The 26391-nt window shown below is 47.8% G+C and overlaps 1 protein-coding gene across 1 annotated transcript in view; it reads left to right on the forward strand.

Annotated features, from left to right (window-relative positions):
• The window catches only part of LOC142249865 (uncharacterized), a 114200-nt gene that overhangs the window by 48496 nt on the left and 39313 nt on the right, over positions 1 to 26391 (forward strand). Inside the window, exon 2 of the mRNA XM_075321810.1 lies at positions 6948 to 7882. Coding sequence (XP_075177925.1) covers positions 6948 to 7882 — 935 coding nt within the window. The remainder of the gene's footprint in view (positions 1 to 6947; positions 7883 to 26391) is intronic.

Genomic DNA, 26391 nt, shown 5'->3' on the forward strand with positions numbered 1-26391 from the left:
AAGATATGTGAATGGGCTAAGTCCAATACTTTCCGCCTATAGGGCCCTGGGACTAGCAGCTGCTCAATTGTTTCCTCTCCTATCTTTGTGACCTGGTACAACAAATCCCCGCCCATCATGAAATATGGATATCTAGTGTCAGCTCCGGGCTCCTGAGCTATGCCATTTATGACTGTTACACTATTGAATGCTTGCCTCAGAGCTAGGTCCCTATGCTGGGCAGACCCAAAGTTTTCTATGCTCACCCCTAACTCGGGAACATCTGGTTCAGGAGACGTTGTCTCCTCCTCATCACCCACAAGCACACACAAAGGGAAACAGTCAGACACCGGCTGTGGTGGGGCTTCGTTTGGAGCTATCTGGCTTTGCTCCGAGCCTCCGGTCATGTCCCCCTTCCCCCACAAGTCCCAAAATAAGGAAAAGTCTCGACCAAGGATAATGGGGTGCAACAAGTCTGGGACCACGCCCACTTCGTGGGAATCAGAACCTTGCATCGTCTCAATAATCACTCTGGCCACAGGATAGTCTTTCGCATCCCCGTGGATACAGCGGACTCCAATCCTCTTTCCTGGGATCAAGTTCAGCGGGGGTGTGGCCCTTATCAGGGTCACCAAACTCCCCGAGTCTGATAGACCAGTCATTCACACCCCGTCTACCTTTACGGGACATGCTTGTGGCCCCTCACTGGAGGGACAGTCCACACTGCAGGCTGGATATGCGTAATAGGAGCACCGCCGACCTATGTTACATTCCATCTGTTCGGTGGTCAGGGGACAACGGGCAGCAATATGACCTGGGCCATGGCATCTAAAGCAAATTATGTCCCCAGTTGAAACCTTCGGTACTAGCTCTGGCGCCCCCTTTGCCCTTGAACGTCCCGCTCCTTTTTGGGTATCCACCCCCTGTTGGGAACCCCAGTATGTAGAGGGTGAGTTCTGTGGCTTCCCCAACGACCCCTCTACCACCTGGTATCGCTCGACCAAACCGACCAGGTCGTCAGCATTCTGGGGATCACCCTGGGCAACCCATGTCTGTATCGGTCTCGGAAGGGAGTGCACGAACCGATCCATTACCACTCGCTCCACCATCTGTGCTGGGGTAGAAGTCTCTGGCATCAACCATTTCTTGACCAAGTGTACTAAGTCAAACATCTGGGAGCGGGGCGGTTTGTCACGGTGATACGCCCAGCGATGGACCCGTTGGGCCCTGACAGTCATTGTCACCCCCCGGCGAGCCAAGATTTCGGTTTTTAATTTTACATATTCTTGCGCATCTTGTTGGGCCAAGTCATAGTATGCCTTCTGCGGCTCCCCTGTTAAGTATGGCGCCAGCACCTCTGCCCACAGTACTTGCGGAAGTTTCTCACGCTCGGCAATTCTCTCGAACACCGTTAAAAAGGCCTCTGTCATCCCCAGGGGTAATTTTCTGCATCGCATTCCTTACCGCCTTCCGGATGCATGAGTCCTCACCTGGTCTCTGGGTTGGATCAGTTCTCGGACCACGTATCGCCTCTGCAAGAAGTTTAATCTGCTGCTGCTGTTCCTCTCGCTGCTGCTGCAACTGTTGTAACAACAGCCTATTGGTTTCCTGCTGGGCTTGTTGTTGTTGCTGCTGAGCATGCACCAGGTGTTTAATCACGTCCTCCATCTTGGGTGAATCAGCCTTGCCACTCACAGCCACCTTCACCCAGGACATATATTGCTCCTGCCGCCGTCACACGTTGTTCCTGGGAACGTTGCCCGCATTCTCCACCAAATGTAACAAGGCTACTCACTTGGCTGCGTGTTGAGGTAAGGACAGGAACGGTTTCATTAGAAAAGTCCAGCAGGTTTATTTTAAAAGTCTCATAACCTGCTTCAGCAGAAACATAAAGCAAGCCTTTTCGGCCACAAAGGTATAAAAAAAACAAAAAAAAAAAACCCCAATAAGTCCGTGTCACTGCGGGCGTGCCCGCTCGGCATAAACAGTCCACTTTCACACAGAGCTCCTCTCTGTTAGAGTCCAGCAATCCCCAAACACAGACACCCTATGAGACTCCTGGTCTCCTTTTATATCCACAACCAGACCCAGAAGTGGAGGTATGTGAGCAGCCAGACCCACCCATCTCTCCGGCTGCTCGTAAAACCCGGCCCTAATATTCTCCTAATATTCTCCCAGCACTACATGTACTGGAGCTTACTCCTGGGCTTACATTACAGAGGATAACCATCTCTGCGACACATACCTCCCATCGACTATAGGACCAGTATAATGGTACAGTATAATATATACATTTCGGTTGAACTCCCCTTTATCAAACATCACATAGGTGATTGAGGACCGCACTCTGAGGAATGCTACCAATGTCGCTAGGAGTAAAGCACCCATTTTTCTGTTTTAAGACCGCATATGTTGCTCCAACCAAACACTAATGTATGTTTGACAAGTCATTTGAGACAGAAACATCAATTTGTATATGACACTTATACTATGGAGGATGCTAATAAATATTCTCTAGCAAAAACATGCCGGATCTTTTTATATCTTGACTAAAAGTTGATTTAGGCTATGTACACACAGAAAGCTGGATGTCTATCCTTATGCCAGCAAAGTCAATGAGAATTCTGAAGTGCTGTGCACACGTTGCATATTTTTTTCCTTGCAGATTTGATGCAGAAAATAAACTGCAGCATGTCAGTTCTTTGAGTTTTTGCCAGCGTTTTTCCAATCCAAATGCATGAAAAACCAATGGAAAAAAACACCACAAAACGCTCATTGTTTTTTTGTTTTTTTTGTTCTGTCAGTAGATGCAGATTTGGTGCAGAAATTTCTGCAACCAAATCTGAAACGTGTGCACAGGGCCTTATTGTGATAATTTTAGCTACTGTTTTTCTACTATTTTTAGATCTAATCAGATCCTGTGTGTAACACAGTGGAACGTTGGATTAAGAGTAACTTTTTTTGAGAGCGTTTTGCAAGACAAGCAAAGTTTTTTTTCTAACTTTGTAACTTGGTTTAAGAGCACTGATTTGCAATAAGAGCAAATACTCACAGCTCACACTTCCGGTTCCGTCCTTTCACTGCTCTCTGACCCGCTCTGGAGGTAACATTCTGTACAAATGTGCTGTATATTGCAAACCATATACCATCGTACAGTATATACTATATAGCATGTCTATCAATTTGCATTTGGAGATATAGCTTTATACTTTCTCTGCTAACCAGTACAGCGCATTGCTTGTACTATAATCTGCCTGTGCTGTATTCCTAACCCACATTTTGCTTAATGCTGCCCCTTTTTTATTAAGGGAGTATAGATTTGGGGTGTGTTTCTTTTTTTTTTTTTTTTTTTTTCTTTTTTTGTGTGTATTGTACTAGAATAAAGCTCTTCATATTTATACATTTCTATTTTAAGCTAATGTGCAGTTTAATTAATCTTGTTTTCTACTGTATTGTACAGTATTTTGTATTGGTGTACAGTAACTTTATATGAATGCAGTACATTATTTTGTATTACTGTAAAAAGTTTGTATAAACTAAGTATAGTAAATATTTTTGGGCTGTGGAATGAATTTTTTGTATTTCAGTAATTTCCTATGGGAAAATTCGCTTTGATTTAAGAGTAACTTGGTTTAAGAGCACACTCCCGAAACGAATTATAAACATTGACACATTCTTATGCAAAGAACAAGAATAAATATATCTCAGGAGCAATTACCCTTAGGATACGTGGCCATGATGAGTGCTACTCACGTTTTTGATGCAGCGTTTTACAGTACCAGCAAAGTGGATGGGCTTAATAGAAATTTCATGTCCACTTTGCTTCCTTTTTGCAAGCCGTAAACTCGCATAAACGTACCAAAAAATGCAACTTACCAAAACATATCAGGTATCAATAAAGTTGATTGAAACACAGGCAACAGAACAAACAGGAAATTGCCAAAATAAAGAGTTCAACGTCTAAATATACACACACATACATATATGGACACAATGTTTTTTTTATATAGAGACATAGCTAGATAGATGATAGAAATATATTAGATAAGATAGAAAGAGATCCTGCAGCTATATAATTTATTGACACCCCCCAAACCCTACATATTATACACTTGCACCCTTTAGTGCCTTCCATGTGGCAGTAAAAAGTGTTTAGTATGGTTTAACCTATGTGAGGTTTCCCTTATTTTTGATAACCAGCAAAGGTAAAGCAAATAGCTGTGCGCTGATGTGATCAAGCTTGGAAGCTCCATGGTCATTGGGCTCTACCCAGCCTAAAAATACCAGCCCGCTGTCACGCCAGAAATGGCGCATGACATAAGATGTGCATAGTCTGGCGCTTCCCCTTAACTCTTTTTTTTTTTTTTTTTTTTTTTTTTTTTTTATTTGCCTTTTGTGCATTTTTCAATCGGGGAAATGATTTATGGGGTTGATGTCAGCTGTGTAGTGTCAGCTGGAGTCAAGCCCTGGTGTTAGTAATGGAGAGGCGTCTATCAGATACCATCATTACTAACCCAGTAAGTAAAAAGAAAAAAAAAACCGCACATGCAAAAATACTTTATTTGAAATAACACTTTCCCTGGTTCACCATTTTATTAAAAAAAATAATCCATGCGGGTCCACCATAGTCCAGGAATTCTGACACAAATGGAAACCTGAAAGATCTAAAGAGAAATAGAAACAAGACACTGTTCCTCGTTCACCAGTTTATTAGAAAGCAATGATCCCAGGTCCAACACAATCTAGCGGCTCCCACGACATTACTCAATTACACACCTCAAAGGCAATGGAGCCTCATTTTGAGGCCTCATTCGTTGTAATTGAGGAGTGCTGGATCGGACCTAATAACTTTGCTTTCCAATAAATTGGTGAACGAGGGACAGTATCTTTTTTTTTTTTTTTTTTTTTTTTTATTCTCTTTTTGAGTTTCAGGCTCCAATTTGTGGACCATGGCATCTGAATCCCTGGACAATTTTTTTTTTTTTAATTAAAATGGTAAACCAGGGAACGTGCGAGAGAAGGTGTTTTTGGTTTGTTGTTGTTTGTTTTTTTTTTTTTTTTTTTTTTTTTAACCTGCTTGGTAAGTAATGGGGCGTATGATATAAGGCTCTCCATTACCGACACCAGGTCTTGATGCCAGTTGACAATACACAGCTGACATCATCCCCAACTGCCATTTACCCCAATTGCTACCACACCAGAGAAATCGAGAAGAGACCATGTTAAGTGCCAGAATTGGCACTACGTTTGTGCGCCATTTCTGGCCCGTTTGCAGGCTGGTATTTTTAGGCTGGGATGGGCCCAATAAACATGGACCTTCCCTGCCTATAATATTAGTCTACAGTTGTCTGCTTTACCTTTTTGCCAGTTACCCCATGTGTCTGTGTTTTTTTTTTTTAAGTTATCTATTTATTAGGTTAAACCAGGCAAAACACCCTTTAGTGCCAAATGAAAGGCACTAAACCGTGCAAATGTATAATATGTAGGGGATTGTTGCATTATAAAGCTACAGTATAACAATCTCTCTCTAACATATGTTTTAGCAGCTATCTAGCTGTTTCTTTTTATATTTTTTTTGGTGTGTTTTGTTTGTTTGGATGGGGGCTGTTAGTGTTTCTTATGAGAGGGTGATGGTTATAATTATGCTTGATTTTATACCACTATAATCTGTAATAATCTTGTTTCTTTGCTTTGGGCAACTTCCTGTTTACTTTGCTGGCTGCATTTCAACCAACTTTATTGAGACAAAAAAATGCCTGTGTCAAAAATGTACGCAAAAGCACATGTAAACTAAGATGCGGAATTGGTGCAGAAATTCTGCTGCGTCAAAAACAGAACAAACACTGATCGTAGAACGTACCCTAATGTACACTCATGGCCAAAGAGTTAGTAGTACCCATGAAATTGTTCCAGAAAATGAAGTATTTCTCCCAGAAAATTATTGCTATTACACATGATTTGTTGAACACGTGTTTATTTACAGGGGCGTGATACCATGGAAAGCATGCAAACGCCCACAGGGTGATGCGACGCCCAGGGGGCTACAGCCTCTCCTATTTACATAGGGAACATGTCAGCAATAAAAAAAAAATTTTTTTTTGTGGTGTTTTTTTTTTTTTTTTTTCATTCATAATACACATTATTACAACACAGGTATGGATAGGAAGGGGTTTCTAGGCCACACATCACCCTGCTTGTTGGTCAGAACACATATTGTATGTGACAGGTTCCCTTTAATCATTTCAAAGGAGGGCAACAAAATGATTACATGGGACGGAAGGCCTCTCGTAAAACAAGACGTTAGAAAAGTTTTGGTTGTTTAGCTTTTAAAAAAAGATACAAGCGTGGTCAATACAAAGGACTGGCACATGATTTATTCATTTCATGGACCTCACAAAGGATAAGGGAACATTCATTACATGTAAAGGAAAGGAGATTCCGGCAACTAAATAGGAAAGGGTTCTTTACAGTTAGAGTTGTTAAACCGTTAGTAATGGCAGATACTATACAGTAAGAACATTTAAAAATGGGCTGGGTGCTTTTCCCACAATAAATGGAAATGTGGGTTATAAATAATCTAGTAATATATAAATGTAGTGGAGAAAGGCTGATCTCAACCAATGTCGTGTTGTTTTTTTTTTACCTATATAACTGTGTATGTAACGCAGGATGGTGTGCTTGCTTAACAATCATCGCACCATGCATGAGCCTGGTTCTAATGTGTCAGATGTTTGGCAACCTATTTAAGTGGCCTAATCGTTGGGAACGAGCCTTGCTAGGAACACTCGTTCCCAAATTTTCTTCCAGTATGAAACCAGTATTATCTGATTGTCAGATGGAACACCAGTTAAAATAGTAGTTTTGTACTTCTCAGTCAATCTGTTTATTATTTGCCTGCTTAATAGACTCAAATATCAGTTGAACAAAGCATATGTGACTTCTGAAGACTTTTACATTGTTTCTTATAGGTGTATGTTCATTGTGGAGCTGTACTAAACCCGGCAGACAGAGATCTAATTTTATCTCCAGGATTTCCCAACCACTACAAGTCTGGCTCTCATTGTCTGTGGCAGATCTTTGTTCCTCCAGGTTCCACTGTTGTACTTGAAATTTTGGATTTTGATGTATTTGATAGTTCTCTTAATGAATCTGCAACTACCGGTAGCTATTCTGTCTCTGAATTACCCCAGCTCAGCTCTCGCTCTGAGTGCAAGAGAGATAGAAAGGATATTGCTACAGAAAATGTCTTGTCAAATGAATTGGAAATAGGACAAACCGCAGGAAAGATGGGTTATAAAAGCGAGTCCAGCAACCAGTTGTCCACAGAAACCTGGTCCACGAGTGATCAAGGATATAAACCATTGACAGAATTACAAGATCCAAACCTGATCAGTGAAATGTCAAGCACAGTTTCTACAGACACAAGGGAATATGAAAGTCGGACTGAAGAAATCACCAAACCTATGCATCTACTAGAAGCAGTCACAAATAGAATGGAAACCGTTCCTTTTGAACAGGTGAGTGAAGGTGCACCATCGATAAACAATGGAACTGACCCCTTCACTACACCACCTCCAGTACTGGATATGTGTCCCTTTGATGTCCTCTATATAACTGACCTGATCACTTACTCTGCTCGGTTTTGTGGATCCGTTTCTCCCATAAATAAAAGTCTTGCCTTTGGGTCTCCTGATGAGATGATCGAGGTGATTTTGGAGCTTATTACAACCACTAACCGTGGCCGTGGCTTTGCAATCCTCTTCTCTTACCATAACCAGTCTTTGATGAGCACTATGGGTGTTCAGGAAAGTCGGGGCAGGGAAGGTGTAGTGCTGTTGGCTGTGATTGCTGTTACCATCACAATTGCTTTGGTTCTTCTGCTGGTACTTTGCTTGACTTATAGGTAAGAGTCTTTCAATACTGTTTTTACAACTTGAAATTGTATATAATTTTTTTTTATATGAAACCCCATAAGTAGATATTAATACTAGTAGAAGTCATGTTTTGCCTTGGCACTAACCTTCAATTAACTGACTACCACATAACAACTAATATTTATTATTTAACAACATGTATGAAAACATAAATGTTAGTTTGCTTTAATTTTAAGGGGTTGTCTCACGAAGAAAATTCATTTTAATCAATAGAAATTGTAATAATAAAAATCTTCACAATTGGATGTTTTTTTAAAAAAAAATGTTCCCGTGCTGAGAATTATTTTTTTATATATATATATATATATATATATATATATATATATATATATATATATATATATATATATATATATATATATATATATATATATACATGTACATTTAAAAATGAAGTAAACCAATTCTGTAGTGGCCGCGCTCCCCATAGTAATGATTTTAAAAACTCTTGTCCTCAAATGGAATTTATTACTCAAACATACGGAAATAAAAAACGGATACAACGCGTTTCGGCGGGAACAACCGCCTTCCTCAGGTATCTTTTGGTGCGTTTTTGGCTGCGTTTTTCCAATGCATTGCATGGGCGGAAAACGCAGAAAAACGCAGGAAAGAACTGACATGTCCATTTTTTTTTTTAACTCAAAAACGCAGGTAAAAAACAGATGTGTGCGGACAGCAAAAATGAAAAATCATAGACTTTGCTGGGGAAGCAAAGTCCTGCAGTTTTGAGGCCAAAAACGCACCCGAAAAACGCGCAAAAACGCAGCGAAAAACGCACTGTGCGCACATAGCCTTAACCTGTTAACCCATTTGGTCGTGCTGTCAAATTCTGATCTAAAGTGTTTCAGCGGGGATTGTGCTGAATAGTGTTGTTCAAAAGTACAAGTCATCCAGCAAAAAAGAAGCCCTCATTTGTCTATATTGACGGAAAAATGAGTTATGGCTCTTGGAAGAAGGGAAGGAAAAAATGACAAAAGAAAATCACCCGAGGCTGAAGGGGTTAATGGCTGTGTGAGTTATTTAGAGGGCACACTAATTTACACTGTAAGGGTACCTTCACACTTAGCGATGCAGCAGCGATCCGACCAGCGATCTGACCGGGTCAGGATCGCTGCTGCATCGCTACATGGTCGCTGGTGAGCTGTCAAACAGGCAGATCTCACCAGCGACCAGTGAACAGCCTCCAGCCAGCAGCGACGTGCAAGCGACGCTGCGCTTGCACGGAGCCGCCGTCTGGAAGCTGCGGAGACTGGTAACTAAGGTAAACATCGGGTATGGTTACCCGATGTTTACATTAGTTACCAGCGCTGTGTGCAGAGAGCAGGGAGCCGCGCACACTGAGCGCTGGCTCCTTGCTCTCCTAGCTGCATTACACATCGGGTTAATTAACCCGATGTGTAATGCAGCTACATGTGCAGAGAGCAGGGAGCCGCACACACTGCTTAGCGCTGGCTCCTTGCTCTCCTAGCTGCTGGACACATCGGGTTAATTAACCTGATGTGTACAGCAGCTACATGTACAGAGAGCCGGAGCCGGCAGCACAGGCAGCGTGAGAGCTGCAGAGGCTCGTAACTAAGGTAAATATCGGGTAACCACCTTGGTTACCCGATGTTTATCTTGGATACAGCTTACCTCAGCTGTCAGACGCCGGCTCCTGCTCCCTGCTCGCTTCATTTGTCGCTCTCTCGCTGTCACACACAGCGATCTGTGTGTCACAGCGGGAGAGCGGCTTTGAAGAAAACGAACCAGGGCTGTGTGTAACGAGCAGCGATCTCGCAGCAGGGGCCAGATCGCTGCTCAGTGTCACACACAGCGAGATCGCTAATGAGGTCACTGCTGCGTCACAAAAAGCGTGACTCAGCAGCGATCTCGGCAGCGAGCTCGCTGTGTGTGAAGCACCCCTTATACAAGCTGTACACTGACTACTTTACATTGAATCAGTGTCATATCTGTAGTGATGTCCCATAAAAAGATATAAAAAAGTTACAAAACTGTGAGGATTGTACTCACTTTTGTGATATACTGTACTGTATATTAATATTCTAGAATTCTTTTTTTTTTTTTTTAATTACACAGAACCTTGGATCCATTAATAAGATAAGGTGTGGTTTGTCCAGTTGTGGAAAGCCCTTTTTATTAGATTACAACTCTCATGTCACCCGTACATCTGTATGGGTCTTTACTGTATACTTCAGATTTCAGTAAGGGTATTTGTTTCACTTAGATACTGTGCAAATAAAAGAAACTGTGTATATATACAGAGGCAATCTCACCATTAGCCACAGAAAATGTACATCCAACACTCGACGAAGCATTGTTCAGTGGCACAGGGCGCTCAAGTTGGCTCATTTATGCTCTATCTGTTGGATTGGCCCAAGTAACAGTGTCCATTTCCAAATTGGCCATTCATGTAATTGGGTAATTGAAGGAATTGAGCTGCTGCCTGTCTGTTAAATCAGAAAGCTGGATGAAATTGTACCCTTTTGTGTCGATACTCAGTCCTATTAACGTGCCCCTATTTATTCCAGCTACGTGCTCCAATCACTGTACAATGAACCTTGTCTAAGTTGGCTAAACATGTTATAGGTCAACAGAAGACACTCCACGAGCGTGGAAAAGGATGAGATCTAATGTCACCCTTCAGATCATTTGCACAATAAATGGATAAGATCACTAAAATGCAATTGAAAAATCAAGACCATTACCAATAATAGTTTTAGTCCATATTTTAAAGCTTTTGGATCGCTGTGTTATAGTACTCAGTGTATTTATGACCCTTTGCACTCATGCATTTCTTTTTTTCTTATGTGTAAGGTTTGCCTTATTGCAATTTTAATAAGTAGCGAAATTTAAAAAAATGACATTATGTAGCACCTCATGGTTTATGAAACTGATAGAAGAATTTTCAGTAGGCTATATCCCCTTTAGTGTCTATTGCACTTGACTACACTAAAGATCAAAATTCGAGAACAATGTATGATCACTTGCTTTTCAGAAATAATGTAATCTACAGTGATCAACATTTTAAGTGTTTTTTGTTTTTTTTTTTGTAAGGGGTACACCATGCCACTAGAACAATGATTTAGAAAAGATCCAAAGTTCATCAACCTAAAACCTTTATTTTGCCCAAAACATGATGATCATAATTAGAGAACAGTAACTGTACCACAGAAAAAGATTATAACTATATTTTCAGAAGGTAACAACAGTCACCAATCAGTAGGAAGTGTACAGGCCTTTGCTTTGAATGACTTCAGCACATCTGTGGTTACAGGATCATTAGTTTCTCACACTGCTCTGGTGTGATTTTGGTCCACTCTTCTTCCTGTCTCTTCCACAGTTCTTTGACTGTTGTGGGTTTCTTGGCCATAATGTTGTCATCAAGGATTTTTCAGAGATTTTTTATTTGGTTTAGATTAGGACTGTGGGCTGGTCATTTCATTGTTTTCTGTTTCAAGGAACTGCTTTACCGGTTTTGTTGTGTGACAGGGGGCATTGTCCTGCATGAAAATTGCTGGCTGAGTGATGAATGGTAAGGAACCACGTGTTGTTGAAGAAAGTTCTGATACACACATTCACTTGGCCATGTAGCTGTATTAGAGGACCAACTCCTGCTGCAGAAAAGATTCCGCAAACTATGACACTTCCTCCACCACCGTTCACTGACTTCTTAACATACTTTGGGTTCAGTATTTCCCCAGTTTGTCAATGAATATAATGTTTCCCATTAGACCCAAATCAATTAAACTTGCTTTCATCACTAAAATGAACTGTGGACCACTTCTCCATCCACACAACATGCTCCTCACCAAAGTTGAGTGTAGACTTTTGATTCTTTCTTCTAATGAGAGGTTTGGTCACTGCAGAGTGGGCTTTCAGTCCAAATGCTCTTAAATGTTGTGACACTGTATGACGAGACAGATCCTTAACCTGTTCAGTGCTGAACTGGAGAGCAATTCCAGCTGCAATGTTGAAATGATTACCCATGGAGATTCTCTGCATTATCCTGTCCTCTCTTGCATTTGTCTTTCAAGGGTGACCATCCTTCTTGGGGGACTTGAAAGTGTGTGTGATGTTGTAAAGATGCAATATTTTTGAAATTACAGACTTGGAACAACCAACTTCTCTTGCTATGGCTGATAGGGTCACCCCTTTGGCCTTCTCAGGGACAACCTGCTGCTGAAGGGTTTCAGCCACTTGGGACCGGCACACCAGTTTTGCAGTCAGTTCAAACAGGAAAGTTAGGCTGCCAGTTACATAGGGTTTGTCACATAATTAAAAAATAAATAAAATAAACCAGGTGCCAGATTAACACCAATAACTTGCAGGTATCTGAAAGTGTTCTCTAATTTTGATCAGTGTTTTCATCATTTTTATGTGCTTTTGAAAAAATTCAGTTTCTGAAATAAGCTTAAAATACTGCGAGTTTACTCATGTTAGGATATAATCACATAGGGCTACACAATGACCTTAGCATTTAGGAAATTGTGTGTTGTTCTCAAATTTTGATCTCCAATGTATGTTCTTTATATCACAGGCCGCAGGGTTTATGTGGGCCATCACAGGCACAGGTTGGACACCGTGTACGCTGCCAATGACAGTCTTTGCTGGCTCATCTCTGTCTGCCTCTAGGATGTCCTGGACCATATCCCCTGTTTACTGTGTGCTAGGTTTGAAAGGGTCATTTGTTTGTTAGCCAGGAATTCTAACCCTATTTGGTCAGTGTGAGTTGGCCTGAAATAATGGCGCCTTTTATTCTTTCCAGGCTGTACCCTGCCAGCAGCAAGCCAGACCAAAAGTATTCCACACATGAATTTCTATTATGACCTAATATAATGCATTCTATAAGTTTGACTAGCTCTTTTTATATTATATCATATTGGATATTCTGGAAATCACTTATTTAAAGCTATGTGAAGTGAAATGTACAGCACAAGGTCTAATCCTACTGTAAACATAGTATTTGCAGGGGTGTATTTGTGAAGCCCCGCAGGTGTTGTATCAGTGCATACCTTCAGGGACTCCACGTAGCTGGTGCTGGTCACAGGTAGGGAATCTTCAGTTTTGATCGTGACGCCACTCTCAGATTTGCGGTCAGAGGGGACCGCCACTGCAGATTAGGAGGCACCTGGGGCTGATGGTGGGTGCAGTCGGGTGTAGTAGCCTCCTGAGAGTGAGGCAAGCCCCAGGGCCCTTTGTAAAGCTGTAGTACCACAAGTCGCAGAATGACCACACACAGGCAGAGTGTCTTTCAGGGTTTTTACTCACTTCAGGTGGCAGGGTGAGTAACCCGGGCGTAGCTGGGATGAACCAGGTGGGAACCAGGTATCCTTCCGGCTGACTGTATGAGGGTGACTACAAACTCGCCTTCCTTAGCCCTTGGTGGTTTGGGGTGACCCCGACTTTGAGTCCCTATGGGGGTCACCCAGGGAAGATGCTCCAAGCCTCTCTCCCCTTCTTGTTTTGCCGTGTGCTTGTTCCCCGGACCAGGCCACTCCAGCCTCTTGCCTCCTGTGACCTATGGGCCCAATCTTGCGGTTACGTGGCTGCGGCTTTTGTAGTGTTGTGGTGTGGGCTTTAAGAGCCCCACACCGGCAGGTTTAGCAGGGAAAGGTGAATCTATCCTCGCTTCGGGATCTGCCGCCCGGTTGGGCCTGGTGCTCTCTAGAAGTCTCCTTACTTCCCACTCCGTGCACTCTCTAGCTGAAGCTGGCTTTCAGGCAGCACTTCTAGTTGACCGTTCTCCCCCGTCTGTAGCCACTGCGCGGGCGCTGTTAGACAGCATCAGCCCCACAGGTCTGCTCCTCACTGAGCCCTCTGGAGTTCTCCTTCTCTAACTGACTCACTGCTCCTCCTCTCCTGTTCTTGCCTACGCCACCTAGCAACCAGACTCTCCACCACACCCCTTGAGAGGAGATGGAGGCTTTTTAACCCCCTGCCACTATTCCAGTGGAGGTATAGGCTTTGCCCCCTCCTGGGATCCCCAGGGGTCCTCTCATGGGTACATGTGTGAGACCTGATCACTATGCGCCTGTGTTCCACACCCCTGTCAGCCTTCTGGATTACCTGTGTTGTACTGTCCCCAGCATGGGTGCAGTACTCAGTGGTGCCTGACCAGGTCAGGGGCGCCACATTCCCCCTTAGTTATCACCAGCACGTCCTCGGGCTGCAAGACAACATTTTAAAATGCATAAAACATTAAAACATGTAAAACATTTTAAAACCACCAGGTATCAGACATCACCACCCTCCACCCACAAGTCCGTTAACCCACCCAAAACCCTCTCAGGAGGCAGGTCACCGGTCCTGTTGGTAACCAGGTCTGGGCCATCTACTTCCCCAGACCTTTCCTCCAATCTTCCTCTCCCGTTGGCCGCGACTTCAGCCACTTCTGGCAGGATGTAGAGGCGGCTTACATGGGTTGGTGGTTTCAGGGTATACCTGGCCTGGTGGATCCGCGCCTTCAGCCTCTTCTGGCAGGATTCAGAGGCGGCCTCCACAGTTGGTGCTGACCAGGTACCCTCTTTGTGGTGGTGAGCCAAGGCCCCATAAACAGGCGTGCTTTCTGGTCGCAGGTGAGCCAAGGCCCTTTTCTACGGACGGGCCCCCCTGGTTGCAGACGAGCCAAGCCCCTAAACAGGCTGGCCCTGGTGGTGGTGCCACTGGTGTAACTATTTACACTGCGAGAGTTTGTGGCTATAGCAAGTTCATAGCCTTAAAGTTTATTTCTCACAATAGTTTTTGTGGGCGCATTTCTTTAACGTTGCAAACAAAACTTTCAAAACTTTAACTTCTGTACTTCTTTTCTGTACTTTACTTTACTCCTCTTTTTCACTAGGGCGAGGGCACGTTGGGCACTGGCACCTGTGACTTTCTTGCTCTTTGTCTCTGTCTTCATCTGTAGGATCTTTATCTTTCCGTTCTTGGTCTTCATCTGTTTCTACATCTGGTTCTTTATCTCTATCTTGTCTTTCTTGTCTTTCTTGTCTTTCTTGTCTGTCTTGTCTTTCTTGTCTTTCTTGTTGCAGGGGATGGCTGTAAGGTTTGTTGGGACATAGCGTTACGTCCAGAGCATACAATCCTCTTTCGCCTTGATGCAGCGTGAACTGAACGGAATCTCCCATCTTTAGATTTCTGCAAGGGTGTCCTCTTGGCAGATGAGCGTTCACATCTCTGCGGTTTACAAATATCCCTTCTTTTATTCCTGGTGCTACAACGAATCCATAACCACTTTTCAAGTTGAAATCTTCCACTACGCCATAACACAGGGGTCCTCTAGCCTGGGCTTTGGACTCTCTCAACAAACGCTTCTCCTTTAGGTCTCTGGCGGTGACTGCTCTCTGTTCAGGAGACTGTGGTGCTGGAGCAAACTGTGTTCTTCTGCGCCGTGTCTTGCGGGCTGGATCCATGCCTGTGGGCTCCCAGGTGAAGCTCTTAGGCAGCTCTTCTTCTGCAGAGGGGGTCAGGTCCTCCTCGTCCCAGCGGGAGTATGGCAGCATTTCCGGCTCTGAATACACATCTGCTGCGGGTGGCACTGGAGTCGGAGTCAACCCTTCTGCTTCCTGGCCTCCTCTCCCCCTTAGTTCTTCCTGGCACTCCAGCTGTGGCAGTGCCGGGGATGGCTGCTCTTCGGCCGGCCCAGGTGAGGGACTCCTTGGTGTAGCTGCTGCAGGAGTTAGCAGGAGACTCTTTGGGGTATGCGGAGGGGGTATGTACTGGCTCACCAACCATTGTGGAAATTTGGCCTCCAGGTCAGCCTTCATCTGCCAATATGCAGGGTCTTCACCCACCGTGGGCTGCCTATCAGGAACCTCTGTGGACCGGGGAGCGGTGTCTGCTCTGGCCTTACAGGCCGGGGTAAATGCTGAGGTAGTCTTTTCTTGGCGGGCCGCGCCTGGCATGGCGGCGGCCTGGTCTTGGCGGGCCGCGCCCTGTATGGCGGCGGCCTGGTCTTGGTGGGCCGCGCCCGGGATGGCGGCGGCCTGGTCTTGGCGGGCCGCGCCTGGCATGGCGGAGGCCTGGTCTTGGCGGGCCGCGCCTGGCATGGCGGCGGCCTGGTCTTGGCGGGCCGCGCCTGGCATGGCGGCGGCCTGGTCTTGGCGGGCCGCGCCTGGCATGGCGGCGGCCTGGATCAGTGTCGCTGTTGCAGGGGGCTCTGTGCAGGCTGGGCTGGACGTCGCTGCAGCAGTCTGGGCTTGGCGGGCCGCGCCCTGTATGGCGGCGGCCTGGTCTTGGCGGGCCGCGCCCAGGATGGCGGCGGCCTGGTCCTGGCGGGCCGGGCAGGGCATCGCTGCAGGGACTGGGCCTTGGTGGGCCGAGCAGGGCATCGCTGCAGCCGCTGGGGCTTGGAGGGCCGCACCTGGCGTGGCTGCGGCCTGCTTCAGCGTCGCCGCACCGGACGCCTCTTCAGGGACCGCGGACGTGGCAGCAGGGGTCGGGGCACTTGCGCGGGCCGGGGCATCATTCGACTCACCCGTTGTTGGTAGCACTGGGGTCTGCGTCGTCGCCATCCCGCCTGACACCCGGCATGCAGCTCTCCCTTCATAGGCCCGAACCGCCGCGGTCAGCTCCTGCAGTTCCATCCGTTCCTCCCGAATCTGCTCCACGACCCGGGTCTCCAGCCGGTTGCAAAACTGGGCCAGCTCTCGGTACCACCAGGCAGCGGAGCCTGGTTCTGGGTTCCTGCGGTCAGACGCCATTTCTTCTGCGCCGTCTTCTGCACGGTCTCCCAGCAGTGGACTCTTCGCTGCCTCCTGTAACAAGCTGTCCAGTTTCTGCTCTGCCTCTTTCAGCAGCTCCTCTCCCAGCAGCAGGCTTGTGGCTTCCTTTCCTTCCCGCCGTCTCTCGACGCTTCCACTCTCATAGCTGGCAAGGTCAGAACTCTGCAGGGGATCTCTGGGTAGCCACACCTCTTCGTGGGCGGTAACTTCTTCCAGCGCGGGCTGCTGTTGTTTTTCAGCGCGCTTTTCATGGTGGCAATATGGCGGCGCTTCCAATTTTTCAAGCGGACCGCCCAGGCACATGGTCACCTGTCTGAACAGGTCTAGTCCTTATCCTGTTCGTGACGCCAGATGTGAAGCCCCGCAGGTGTTGTATCAGTGCATACCTTCAGGGACTCCACGTAGCTGGTGCTGGTCACAGGTAGGGAATCTTCAGTTTTGATCGTGACGCCACTCTCAGATTTGCGGTCAGAGGGGACCGCCACTGCAGATTAGGAGGCACCTGGGGCTGATGGTGGGTGCAGTCGGGTGTAGTAGCCTCCTGAGAGTGAGGCAAGCCCCAGGGCCCTTTGTAAAGCTGTAGTACCACAAGTCGCAGAATGACCACACACAGGCAGAGTGTCTTTCAGGGTTTTTACTCACTTCAGGTGGCAGGGTGAGTAACCCGGGCGTAGCTGGGATGAACCAGGTGGGAACCAGGTATCCTTCCGGCTGACTGTATGAGGGTGACTACAAACTCGCCTTCCTTAGCCCTTGGTGGTTTGGGGTGACCCCGACTTTGAGTCCCTATGGGGGTCACCCAGGGAAGATGCTCCAAGCCTCTCTCCCCTTCTTGTTTTGCCGTGTGCTTGTTCCCCGGACCAGGCCACTCCAGCCTCTTGCCTCCTGTGACCTATGGGCCCAATCTTGCGGTTACGTGGCTGCGGCTTTTGTAGTGTTGTGGTGTGGGCTTTAAGAGCCCCACACCGGCAGGTTTAGCAGGGAAAGGTGAATCTATCCTCGCTTCGGGATCTGCCGCCCGGTTGGGCCTGGTGCTCTCTAGAAGTCTCCTTACTTCCCACTCCGTGCACTCTCTAGCTGAAGCTGGCTTTCAGGCAGCACTTCTAGTTGACCGTTCTCCCCCGTCTGTAGCCACTGCGCGGGCGCTGTTAGACAGCATCAGCCCCACAGGTCTGCTCCTCACTGAGCCCTCTGGAGTTCTCCTTCTCTAACTGACTCACTGCTCCTCCTCTCCTGTTCTTGCCTACGCCACCTAGCAACCAGACTCTCCACCACACCCCTTGAGAGGAGATGGAGGCTTTTTAACCCCCTGCCACTATTCCAGTGGAGGTATAGGCTTTGCCCCCTCCTGGGATCCCCAGGGGTCCTCTCATGGGTACATGTGTGAGACCTGATCACTATGCGCCTGTGTTCCACACCCCTGTCAGCCTTCTGGATTACCTGTGTTGTACTGTCCCCAGCATGGGTGCAGTACTCAGTGGTGCCTGACCAGGTCAGGGGCGCCACATATTTATTTATTTTACTCGCTTATATAGCCTAATTAATTCCACAACATTTTACAGACGTGATAATCACTGTCCCCATTAGGGATGTGGGAGGAAACCGGAGAACCTTGAGGAAACTCGTGCAAACACAGGGAGAACATACAAACTCCTTGCACATGTTGTTCTTAGTGAAATGGGAACACAGGACCCCTGCACTGTAAGACTGCAATGCTAACCACTGAGCCACTGTGCTGCCATGTATATGCACTCACACTTTTCTAACCCTCACTCCACCCCATATTAGCACTGCTACTTTGCATCACTGGGGTCCTGCATTCAAACCACACCATGGACAACATCTGCAAGGAGTTTGTATGTTCTCCCCGTGTTTGTGTGGGTTTCCTCCGGGATCTCTAGTTTGCTCCCACACTCCAAAGACCTAGTGATAGGTCACTTAGATTGTGAGCCCCAATGGAGACAGTGATGATCATGTCTGTAAAGTGCTGTGGAATTTATAGCGCTATATCAGTAAAATAAATAATGTGAACACCTTTCACACATCGGTCTGAGCGCATAGGATGTCATTGTTCTCAGCAGCACATGTCCTGTTTACACAATATAATAAGCTGCTGACAACTGATTTTTAATAAGTGTTTTTGCTCATTCATCGGTTGATCGGCAGCTTGTTTACAATGTCTAATTAAAAAGAAATGTGTGTTCCTAAGAAAGTTCAGTCACTATAATTGGGCAATGTAAATGTACCTTGTATTTCTGAACACACATTTCTTAAAAAAATGCCCAGTAACTTGTGTGGTTATTGATTGAACCAGTGGTTAATAAAGGTGAAGAACTTGACATATTGAATAGTTTATTGCTGTAAGTCACCTTACTTCAAGCAGTGGGGAGAATGGTTAGGCTAACTATGCAGATGTCCACCGGCTAGCCTTTTGAAGCTTGTTCCAAGGAAGCATGGGTGTCAAAAATGACTCCCTCTGGAATAGCTATAAAGTGACAAAAAGCGCATCCATCATCCGGGCAACATACATTATAGGTAGTATATTGCTCGCTTGGCTGGGTTGTGTGTGGCACCACTCCTATGTAGGGATAGACACCGGCTGCTGCTAATCCATATGCTGGAATAAAACCAGCCGTAAATGTAATACTGGAAAAGGATATATGGATAAATCTGCAGCACTGCTGGTCAAGAAGATATCCAAAGGAGATGATGGTGGTGAAAAAGCCGTTTTTATTAATCCCCAGCATCTGTCTCTGTGTCCTGTGCAGTTTTTTCCTGATGGAGTTTGTTCAACTCTGAAGCGTGTAGATTAGTAAATGTCCTTTTCTTCCACACCACCACCTCTGTTGGATATTTCCTTCACCACTGGCGCAGCAGCGTAATCCGTATATCCCTTGACACTATTGCAAAAAATAACACCCTCTGTCTTGAAAGCGGTGATCCACCCTGCTTCCCCTGCACACACTGCCTGTGCACGCCTTGCGGTTTTGTCGCATTTTTAATTTCTGCACAGTTGTCTCGCAGCACCTGACAGATCCCCGATACCATCAATGTGAATGACCGTCCTGAAGTGTGATGCACGTGTTGCTTATTTTTTACTTTTGGTTGCAGTCAGACCGTGCAGAAAAGCAATGTCAGACGCTGAGACTGCCAGTGGGCGGGGGAAGCAGTGAACATGTATGAGGGATAATGAAGTAGTGCTACTGTGATGCCCCTGGACTATCAGGCTGGGGCCACACGGGCACTACTGCGATCCACTTGCATGAGACTCGGCTCGTGCTGGCAGAACAGCAGAGCCGAGTGTCATGCCTGTGTCCTTGCAACTGAGGTCCGTTCGTGCGAGCAGACCTCAGCTGCGGGGGGCGGGCCGGCACTCAGGAGGGGAGGGAGGGATTTCTCTCCCTCTCTACTGCGTAGCCGGCTATTGCCATTCTCGCACTGCACTAGCAGTACACCGGTGTACCGCGAGTGCAGTGCGATTTTTCTCTCGCCCCATTCACTTGAATGGGTGCGAGAGAAAGAGACTCAGCTTACAATCGCAGCATGCTGCGATTGTTTTCTCAGTCCGATTAGGGCTGAGAAAATAATCGCCCATGTGTGCTGACACACAGGCTAGAATTGGTCCGAGGGGAATGCGATGTTTAATCGCACTCCACTCGCACCGATTTTCTCGGCGTGTGGCTTAGCCCCCAGGTCGTCACAGGGTACTGCACGCTCTCTCTAGTGCAGTATTCAAATCCCTCATGGTTCTGGCTCCCCATCTTACAGTGCTGCCTCCAACAGCAAATCAAATTCTAGATACACCCTGCACCACACCCACCAGGCACACCAGTGGGCGGCTTGAGCGGAATAGGGTCGCCCACCTAGGGGTCAGGAAGGGGAGGTCAGGAGTGAAGTGGAGTAATAAAGTGGATGAGGTGAAGGGAGGTAGCCCTCAAGCTGAGAAGAGCTCAGCGAAGGCTGGAAGTAGTGGCTCCCAGGAGAAGCTGACTAGGTTGCAGACGGTGGTCTGGACCTAGAGGAATCGGACCCCCGGTCGCAGGGGATTGAGGCTAGGTGCCTGAACCTGTTAGGCCCGTTTCACACGTCAGTGAAAAACACTGACGTTCTTCACTGACGTTCTTCACTGACGTTCTTCACTGACGTTCTTCACTGACGTTCTTCACTGACGTGTAAAACACGTGTCCCGTGATTTACGGGACACGTGGGTTGTCCATGTGTGATCCATAATCCGTGATTGCATATTGACATTACTCACCTGCCTTCACTACTGCTGTCCATGGTGCTGAACTCCGCCTCTGCAGCGTCCGCCCACCATTCTCAGCAGCTACTTCCTGGTTGGCTATTCCTGCTCTCATGAATATTCATGAGCCAGGCAGGAGCTGCCAAGAGCAGAGGCTGCAGAGCGAATCGCAGGCAAGGTAAGTTGAAAATATTTAATATTTAATATGTCCGTGATTTTCTGGTACGCATTTCACAGATCACACCATAGTGTGGTCCGTGGGTCATCAGTGATGCCAGAAAAAAACTGACTTGTCTCCCTGCAGAAACACGACCACGGGTGTACGCTGTACAGAGACACGTTCAGTGAAAAATCACTGATGTGTGAGCAGACCCATTGATTATAATGGGTCTGCGTATGTCAGTGATTCTGGTACGTATAAAAAAAAAAGCACATACGTACCAGAATCACTGATGTGTGAAGGGGGCCTTAAAGAGGATGGTCAGCAGCCTGGTTCTATCACCAGTCCAGGATCGAAGGCACGGCGGGGTACACGGACCCTAGGTTGGGGAGAAGCTTCAGGCAACCCGGCAATTAACCTGCAAAGAACGGAGCCTTTATGGACTGTTCCCACAAGCTTCAGAATCGGGGCACTAGCGCAACGAGGGGGATAGGGCCTTCCATACTAAATTCTCAAGCCTGATCCCTGAGAGCAGGCTCCCACACTTAGCCACAGTGGGGAGCGGGGCCCAGCAAGTTCCAGACTTACTAGGCCACTACGGTGAATTTAAACTTTGTGCCAGGAGGCAGGTCACGGATCACCAGGCAGCACTGCAGGGGATGGGACCCGGACGAGCTCCCCTTTGAGAAGCAGCGGCACCCAGAGACTTGATTTACCTGTTTGTCAGTGTCTGCTTTTTGGCTGAGTGATTTCCCCTTCACGGCACATAGTAGCATCATCCAGAGTCCCGGGCCTACCCCTACCTGTGGAGGGCAACAACACCTTACTGCTCCACTCCATGACCCCGGGTACTCCCAACGGCAGCGGCGGTACTCCGTTACCGCACACCACGGTTGGCGTCACTAACTATAACTCCCCTGTAAATATCCCCCCCTTTTACTTTAGAGTGTTGCCCCGGAGACCCTCGAGCCATGAACGGACACTACCCTCGGATCCGAGCCGTTCGATCCGCTGCTGGGGCGGCACACTACAGCCGTGTGGGAAACTCTGTATGTATAACGCGCCTACTCTAATCCCCCTAGCCCTTTCTACCACCATTTTAAAGCGAATGATTCAGGTCTCCATAGACTTATATGGGGATTGGCATCCAGGCAGATATGCGTGATTAATTCCTGGCCCGAATTGGGTGTTTTGGGGGGGGGGGGTTGTGTTTTTTTTTTTTTGTTTTGTTTTTTTTTTAATCCGGCTTTTCCCGCCAATTTTGGATACTTGCGAGTTTGACCATCACTACTACCGTGTTTTTACTAAAATAAAACACTCTTATATTTTTTTTTTTTTTTCCCCCCAAAAAAGCACTAGGGTTTATTTTTGGAGGAGGTTTTATTTTTGGAGAAACATGGTTGGGTGTAAGTTAACCCCTGCAAAAAAGCAGACCCCCTACTTCCCAGGGGACTGATACTTACCAGACCCGGACGTTTGCGTGGCTCCCAGGTCCTCCCTTTGATCACTGGTGGGTGCTGCACGCCATCCTCCCCTGCTTCTGGCTGACTGACTGCCGCTGACACGCACACTGGCTGCCACAGAGACACACACACACACACACACACACACACACACACACACACACACTAGCTGACACACACACACACACACTGGCTGACACTGACACACACACACACACACACACTGGCTGACGCTGACACACACACTGGCTGACGCTCACACACACACACACACACACTGGCTGACGCTGACACATACACACACACTGGATGGCACGGACACACACACACATACACACTGGCTGATGCTGACAAACACACACACACACACACACACACTGGCTGACGCTGACACACACACACACACACACACACTGGCTGACACACACACACACACACACACTGGCTGACGCTGACACACACACACACACACACACACACACTGGCTGACGCTGACACACACACACACACACACACACACACACACACTGGCTGACGCTGACACACACACACACACACACACTGGCTGACGCTGACACACACACACACACACACACACTGGCTGATGCTGACACACACACACACACACACACACACACACACTGGCTGACGCTGACACACACACACACACACACACACTGGCTGACGCTGACACACACACACACACTGGCTGACGCTGACACACACACACTGGCTGACGCACACACACACACACACACACACACTGGCTGACGCTGACACACACACACACACACTGGCTGACGCTGACACACACACACACACACTGGCTGACGCTGACACACACACACACATACACACACACTGGCTGACGCTGACACACAAACACACACACACACACTGGCTGACGCTGACACACACACACACACACACACACACACACTGGCTGACGCTGACACACACACACACACACACACACACACTGGCTGACGCTGACGCTGACACACACACACACACACACTGGCTGACGCTGACACACACACACACACACTGGCTGACGCTGACACACACACACACACACACACACACTGGCTGACGCTGACACACACACACACACACACACACACACACACTGGCTGACGCTGACACACACACACACACTGGCTGACGCTGACACACACACACACACACACACACTGGCTGACGCTGACACACACACACACACACACACACTGGCTGACGCTGACACACACACACACACACACTGGCTGACGCTGACACACACACACACACTGGCTGACGCTGACACACACACACACACTGGCTGACGCTGACACACACACACACACACACACACTGGCTGATGCTGACACACACACACACACTGGCTGACGCTGACACACACACACACACACACACACACTGGCTGACGCTGACACACACACACACACACACACACACACACACACACACACACTGGCTGACGCTGACACACACACACACACACACACACACACACACACACACACACTGGCTGACGCTGACACACACACACACACACACACACACTGGCTGACGCTGACACACACACACACACACACACACACACACTGGCTGACGCTGACACACACACACACACACACACACACTGGCTGACGCTGACACACACACACACACACACACACACACACACACACTGGCTGACGCTGACACACACACACACACACACACACACACACACACACACTGGCTGACGCTGACACACAAACACACACACACTGGCTGACGCTGACACACACACACACACACTGGCTGACGCACACACACACACACTGGCTGACACACACACACACACTGGCTGACGCTGACACACACACACACACACACACACACACACTGGCTGACGCTGACACACACACACACACTGGCTGACGCACACACACACACACACACACACACACACACACTGGCTGACGCTGACACACACACACACACTGGCTGACGCTGACACACACACACATACACACACACACACACACACACTGGCTGACGCTGACACACACACACACACTGGCTGACGCTGACACACACACACACACTGGCTGACGCTGACACACACACACTGGCTGACGCTGACACACACACACACACACACACACACTGGCTGACGCTGACACACACACACTGCGACACACACACACTGGCTGACACACCACACACACACACACACACACTGGCTGACGCTGACACACACACACACACACACACACACTGGCTGACGCTGACACACACACACACACACACACACTGCTGACGACACACACACACACACTGGCTGACGCTGACACACACACACACACTGGCTGACGCTGACACACACACACACACACACTGGCTGACGCTGACACACACACACACACACACACACTGGCTGACGCTGACACACACACACACACACACACTGGCTGACGCTGACACACACACACACACACACACACACACACACACACTGGCTGACGCTGACACACACACACACACACACACACTGGCTGACGCTGACACACACACACACACACACACACACTGGCTGACGCTGACACACACACACACACTGCTGACGCTGACACACACACACACACTGGCTGACGCTGACACACACACACACACACTGGCTGACGCTGACACACACACACACACACACACACACTGGCTGACGCTGACACACACACACACACACACACACACACACACACTGGCTGACGCTGACACACACACACACTGACCTGACACACACACACACACACACACACTGGCTGACGCTGACACACACACACACACACACACACACTGGCTGACGCTGACACACACACACGACACACACACACACACTGGCTGACGCTGACACACACACACACACACACACACACACTGGCTGACGCTGACACACACACACACACACACACACACACACACACACTGGCTGACGCTGACACACACACACACACACTGACACACACACACACACACTGGCTGACGCTGACACACACACACACACACACTGGCTGACGCTGACACACACACACACACACTGGCTGACGCACACACACACACACTGGCTGACACACACACACACACACTGGCTGACGCTGACACACACACACACACACACACACACTGGCTGACGCTGACACACACACAACACACACTGGCTGACGCACACACACACACACACACACACACACACTGGCTGACGCTGACACACACACACACACACTGGCTGACGCTGACACACACACACATACACACACACACACACACACACTGGCTGACGCTGACACACACACACACACTGGCTGACGCTGACACACACACACACACTGGCTGACGCTGACACACACACACTGGCTGACGCTGACACACACACACACACACACACACACTGGCTGACGCTGACACACACACACACTGGCTGACACACACACACTGGCTGACACACACACACACACACACACACACACACTGGCTGACGCTGACACACACACACACACACACACACACTGGCTGACGCTGACACACACACACACACACACACACACACACACACACACACACACTGGCTGACGCTGACACACACACACACACTGGCTGACGCTGACACACACACACACACACTGGCTGACGCTGACACACACACACACACACACACACTGGCTGACGCTGACACACACACACACACACACTGGCTGACGCTGACACACACACACACACACACACACACACTGGCTGACGCTGACACACACACACACACACTGGCTGACGCTGACACACACACACACACACACACACTGGCTGACGCTGACACACACACACACACTGGCTGACGCTGACACACACA

The sequence above is a fragment of the Anomaloglossus baeobatrachus genome, chromosome 1 (assembly GCF_048569485.1).
Source record: "Anomaloglossus baeobatrachus isolate aAnoBae1 chromosome 1, aAnoBae1.hap1, whole genome shotgun sequence".
NCBI lineage: Eukaryota > Metazoa > Chordata > Amphibia > Anura > Aromobatidae > Anomaloglossus > Anomaloglossus baeobatrachus.